The sequence below is a fragment of the Centruroides vittatus genome, unplaced genomic scaffold (assembly GCF_030686945.1).
Source record: "Centruroides vittatus isolate TY-2023 unplaced genomic scaffold, ASM3068694v2 contig_19, whole genome shotgun sequence".
NCBI classification, from domain to species: Eukaryota; Metazoa; Arthropoda; class Arachnida; order Scorpiones; family Buthidae; genus Centruroides; species Centruroides vittatus.
Window position 1 is genome coordinate 1,059,316 of NW_027121169.1, and position 6,164 is coordinate 1,065,479.

The following is a 6,164-nucleotide window of genomic DNA, read 5'->3' on the forward strand; positions in this document are numbered from 1 at the left end:
TTACTTTATTTTAATATTTTAAGCACATAAAATTTATAAATTAAAATTTCTTACATTGAAAAAACTACAAATAATTTCTAATCAAAATATAATGCTAAAGCTTTATAAATCTGTAAAATGAAAAATGATCTCTACAATGAAAATTCAATATTATAGACTTAAACTATGTAAGATTGAGAACTGCTACAATTAACATTAATTATAATAACCAATCATACATCTGAATTGTGAAATTATTTTGGGTTACGCTTTTAAGTAAATTTTTGATTGAATTACAAAATTTCACCTTAAGGCCTATATCTTTGTGCTAAGACTTATGAATTAGATAATTCTTTTGTAATTATTTTCTAATTGTTATATCTTAGCACAAGGTGGTGGCATCTCCAAATATCTAGATCAGGTTTCATTGTTTTTGATTTATTAAATCAAAAATTAGTTTAAACGTAACCTGAAAATAATACAGCCATTTAAATTTATGATTGGCTATTAAAAGGGCTTTGGTTATATTTGTTAATTATAATAATGTTTACTTTGAAAACAATAAGTTATAAATATCATGATGGCTTTTATGTATTACAATTAATTGTTATATGTAGGAACATTACAAATACTAAACTTACTTCATATCATTTTAGTAAATGTGAAAGTTTATTAAAGAAAAGATGCATTTAACATTAAATTGACAGTAATTTTAATTTAATAAAACCTGTTTAAAATGAAATTTGATGGTACCAGCCTAAATTTTCTGTTTTATAGCATGTAGAATGTTGTATTAATTTTCATCTAAATTATTTAGGAGAAACGGCAGTATTGCATTGTCACAGATTTCAAAATAATGAAATTACAGTCTTAAACAAAGAAAAAGTAGTAGACTGTAATTCTTGTCATCAAGAAATCAAGTTGATCCTACTTAGCAAATTGTTCTATTCCATGGTTTATTTTTTGTTTAATAGAAGATCCATTTTATACAGGTTTTACATTTTACTGTACTTAATTAAATTTGTGATAGAGTAGAAAATCACACCTAAATGCAAAATTTCCAGCAAAGAAACACTTAACTTCAATGTTCGAATGTTTTTGGCCACTATTTTAAAGGCCCTCTTTAGGAAATGTAAAATGGAAAAACCATTCTATAAATAGAATGTAGCTGCCTTCTAATTTTAAAAGTTAAATTTGTGATAAAATAACATAGCAGTAAACCTAAAGCCATTTTGATATTTTTATTGTCCTATTGTTTTTAAGCTTCCTTTGCTAAACTTCCCCAGAATGGAATTTGTTTTGCTTTGATTTTATTCGTTTTATAACTAAATTAGAGTTTTGCTTACTGCTTTGAATTTTGTTGTCTTGTAATGTGGCATGGCAGTCGATTAATGCTTTTCTAGCTGAAAGTTTTACTTGTATCCCACCCCTGCACCTGCATGATAATTATTTTTGTGTTTTGCTGGGTTCAGTTTCTTATTCAGCACCTTCTTAAAATTCAATCAAGTTAGTTAATATTTTTGTTTGTTTTATTTTTATAGCAATCTGAAACACTTGCCTCTGTCACAAGATTCTACGATGTGGGTCAAAGCAGGCATAGGAATGGTAGCTGTAGCACTCGTCAGTTTTTTCTTTGTAAAATTTTTAAAGACTTCAGACAGGTAAATACATTTAATTTTACAATTTCAAGAGGAAACAGTTCACTCAATCCTCTCTTATATTAACAGGTAGTGACGACAAATACCTAGTCAACATCTGCAGAATTTGTCTTAATCTTCCCACTTCGAAACAGGCCGCGTACTCATTAAATTTTCACCGGAATTACATTACAGATATGTTTACTTAGGTTAAAGAAACTTTCATATATTTTGTTAACTTTGAATCATACATAATACCTGCCCAACAAACAGGTAGAGCGGTAGTATGCAAAGCAAACGGGCAGTTTCCAATGTCTGTAGGACCAATAAGTAATATAACGCAGGAAGTAGCATCAAAGACAAAACACCACTTAATTTAAATTCATTTGATTTTGTTTCAACATATCATTAGCTATATCTTTCGGTATCTTTGATATGTACATTTTAATTGCAATAACAATAATAAAACTTATACATTTGAGAATATTTTATAAGTTGTACAAGTTTGTTTTGGATCCAAACAAGTTAAAGTCAAATTTTTCACCATTTAAAATTTTATAGAACTCTTAAAAACAGCATTTTGCCAACTTTTTACAGTTGCCGTTTATTCAAATATACAATCTGTACAATTAACAAGAATGTTCATAAACCTTGCTTGTTTATATAAAATAAAAAACTCAATAACAAGAAGGAATTTAAGGATGCAAAAAGTTGGTTTGTTAATTTATTAGGAGGATTTCTTTCTTTATCAAAGACATGCCCAGATTTGTCAATAGTATTGGCCAAAATGTTATTAAGCAAAGATTATTTTAGAAGGATATGTATATATCTCATGGAATAAACTTGTGCATACTTTTAAAATATCTTGTGGTTTTTTTTTTTTTTTTTTTTTTGTTAATATGTAGTGATTTGTTATGTAGAATTCCGTTCTCTCACTCAATAGAAAAATCCTTTAATTAAATTGCACGGGAGTATAATAAGATGCAACTTGAGATTCAGAAATAGAAGTTAGCGATAGAAATTTGCATATCTTAATTATGCAATTCAATATCATCGTGATTACTTTTTATATCTGTTTTAAAATGAAATTTTGAAAAGGACACTATCAAATCTTTACACTTTGTATTCTAAAATAGGCATAATTCACAGAATTATTGCTACTTTAACTTTATATGAATGTAAAGTATTACAGTTGTTTCTCGAGAAAAAATACAATTTTTTTTCTGCGTAATGTATATATTGAAACCATTTATATTTAAATAAATAATATCAAATAAGATGAGTGTGCAGAAGCAATTCTATATTCTCAAGTCTTTTTAATGCTGATAAATTGTATTGTGAGTTTACAATGTTACTGATAAAAACAAGGAACTATCTAAGTTTTAAAAAGTAAAGTTTTACAGATGAGTAGACTCATTTGGTTCATAGATGACAAAGGCTTCACTGAACAAACTAATTCTTGTCAGGTTGTGAAGTATCAACAAGTTCAGATAGTGTTTCAGTCAGAATTGACACACAATTTTTGGGTACTATTATTCTAAAGACTGATGAGTCTGGTTAGCACCAAGTTTGGATTAAAAATGTGAAGGGTTGATGAGAGGAAAGGGGATTTGACTGTAAAATGAAAGTAGCACTATCACAAGAAATGGGACTAATGATGCTGAAGAAGGGAAGGATGAGGAGATTTTTGATCTATAAATGAAATTATTAAAGTTGTGATTTATTACAGAAGATGATTTTAAGAACAATTTTTATAATAAATCATTTACATATTACATTAACACAACTATCAGTTATTCAAATTTCCATATAAATTGGTAAATTAATACAATAATGAAGTGTAAGATCTTATTCACAATACTTTTTGTTTAATTTCATAATACAATTTGTTTTATGAGCAGAATTCAGTTTGAAAAACCACAGATAATAGGATAAAAGTACTTGACTCACCAAATAGATCTATTAGTCCAGTGTTTAGTGGAGCAAACTGTTTTGACAGCTATCCACAAAAATTTACTAATATATTGACCCAACTTGGATTTCCATTTATTCAAATCATTTTGATCAATTTGTGCTTACATCTGGACTTTTGGGACGCCATGCCTTATTGGATCCACATCCAATCCATTGTTTACTGGATGTAATCTTATGCATAAATGTACGATTTATTGACATTTTACATTTTATTTTTTCAATTTGAAGTCATAAACTGTAATTTTAATGAAACACATCTAAAATTCTTCTGAACTTTTGTTACTTTAAATGTTAATAAAATTGGTATTTCATATTTCAAAATATTTCATTTGTAATTTTTAAAATAAATGAATTTCTCTACAAAAAATCAATTTCAAGATCTCACCAAATTCATTTTAACTAAATTTTTGCTCATGTAGATTTTGTTAATTGTATTATCCTTAATGAACAGTTCTTTATTCAAATAATAAATAAATATCAAACAATGGAATCAGTTATTATAAATGTTAAAAACAATAATCTCTAAAAAATTATAAATTTCTAAAAAATAAACGAGTTTAAAACCAACTCTTTTTTATCCAATTTCGAAATGAGTTAAAAACTGAAATGGACACCTTAAAAATTAGCAAATATTTCTTACTTTATTATCCAAATGCATTTCACAATCACTTGCCTCTTCAGTTTTTAAGGTGTCCATCTCACTTTTTAACTCGTTTCCAAATCGAATAAAGAAGAGTTGGTTTTAAACTCGTTTAATTTTAAGAAATTTACAATTTTTTAGAGATTATTGTTTTTAAGTTCTTTATTCATTGCCATTCTACTTGCCACTTAATATTAAGATCTTAATTAGAAGTTTTCTTGTGCATACAATGAAATGGTGTAATAAGGCAGTAGACCAGTGATTCTCGACCAGTGATTCTCAACCACTGTGCCGCAGCACTTTAGTGTGCCATGAGATTTTTGAAGTGTGCAGCACTGCAAATACCCATACATAAGCAACATCAGACAAGTAGTTTAATTGGGTCTACTTTCCTAGGGTGCAATTAATTAAAATTGTAACCACTGTTACTGGTAACTGTCATGGTTACCAAGGCGTTTAGAAAATGTGACCTAAATAACCGACTGTCACTGGTTGCCCTGCGGTACTTACCGAAGTAACCGTGTATGCCGCCAAATTTTTTAATTATTAAAAGTGTACCATGAAGAAAAAGAGGTTGAGAATCACTGCAATAGACTATCAATACATCCACTTCATTAAATATATTTATTGACAAGATGTGTTTAGGGTAAAACCTCTCTTCTGTCGGCTAAAAATATACAATTGTAAATACTACATTATTAAAAATGCTCTTAAAATTTTACAACATACCTTGGTGTACTTAATATTGAATGTAAAAACTGTTGATTTTTTCTAAATCAACGGTCAACTTCGACGGGATATTTAAATTTTGTAGAACAGAATTCCGTTACACCTGAGGAAGAACCCAACGAGGTTCGAAAACGTTTACGATTTACAGAGAATGAGAGAAGAAGCACACCGGTCAAAGGCACTACAGTTGTTGATTCTGTTGTAAAATAGTTAATAATTAAAATTTATAGGAAATTGTAAATTAACTATTTACAACAGTTTTTACATTCAATATTAAGTACACCAAGGTAAGTTGTAAAATTTTAAGAGCATTTTTAATAATGTAGTATTTACAATTGTATATTTTTAGCTGACAGAAGACAGGTTTATACCTAAATGCATCTTGGCAATAAATATTATAATTAATAGAGTGGATGTATTGATAGCCTTATTAAACCACTTCATTGTGTTTGAGAGAGAGTAACAAAGAAAAGGAATGGCTTCATTATACAAAAATCTTAGATTATAATTTGCATTTCTATGTACTAGTTACATCGTTTTCAACACCATTTGTTTCTCTATCTGTAGACACCTGTCAAATTATGTGATGGCATATACCACTTGCAATTGTTGTGTCAATGTAGATTAATGATTCATACCTAATTCCAAATATTGGAAAATGAACTACTTTGTATTAAGAAAACTCTGCAATCAACTGCATTATTATTCAAGTGTTGATACATTAACATTACAGAAGTGCCTTCATGTTGAGTGTGTATACAATTGGTACGGTTTGACTATTTGAATTGGCTCAACCAGCATTGAGATCAGCCAGCAACAGATGAGAATCACTGTCACAAACTACTTGTGATAAATTATGAGAAATCTGTATCTGATTAAGATTAGGCACTATGTGGCTAGCACTTGTTACTTATCTTTACTTCATATTTATATACACTGCAATACAACATAAAAGAAGTTGAAATTATGGATGGATTGCTATTATGACTCAGTTTTGAGTTTACATATTTTTACTTCTAAGAAAATTATAGGAAGTTTTCATTTGGTGTTTGGTAATGGTTTCTGCCTTAGACAGCTGGATGTTTCAGATAATTAAAATGTCAGCCTACCGATCTTGGATCGAATTTGGGCAATCAAAAAATCCCAAAAGGTTTTCAGGGATCGTCTGTCCTGAATATGTCGGCTTCCTCTCCTCACCACCTGGA

The 6,164-nt window shown here is 28.7% G+C and overlaps 1 protein-coding gene across 4 annotated transcripts in view; it reads left to right on the forward strand.

The window, feature by feature from the left end:
- Positions 1-2,498, forward strand: part of Miro (mitochondrial Rho GTPase) — a 76,555-nt gene extending 74,057 nt beyond the window's left edge. For all 4 annotated transcript variants that reach the window (XM_067264496.1, XM_067264497.1, XM_067264495.1 and 1 more), the window contains 2 exons: positions 1,521-1,640; positions 1,707-2,498. In XM_067264496.1, the coding sequence (XP_067120597.1) occupies positions 1,521-1,640; positions 1,707-1,710 (124 nt within the window). In that variant the 3' untranslated portion in view covers positions 1,711-2,498. The remainder of the gene's footprint in view (positions 1-1,520; positions 1,641-1,706) is intronic.
- Positions 2,499-6,164: the final 3,666 nt, after the last annotated feature.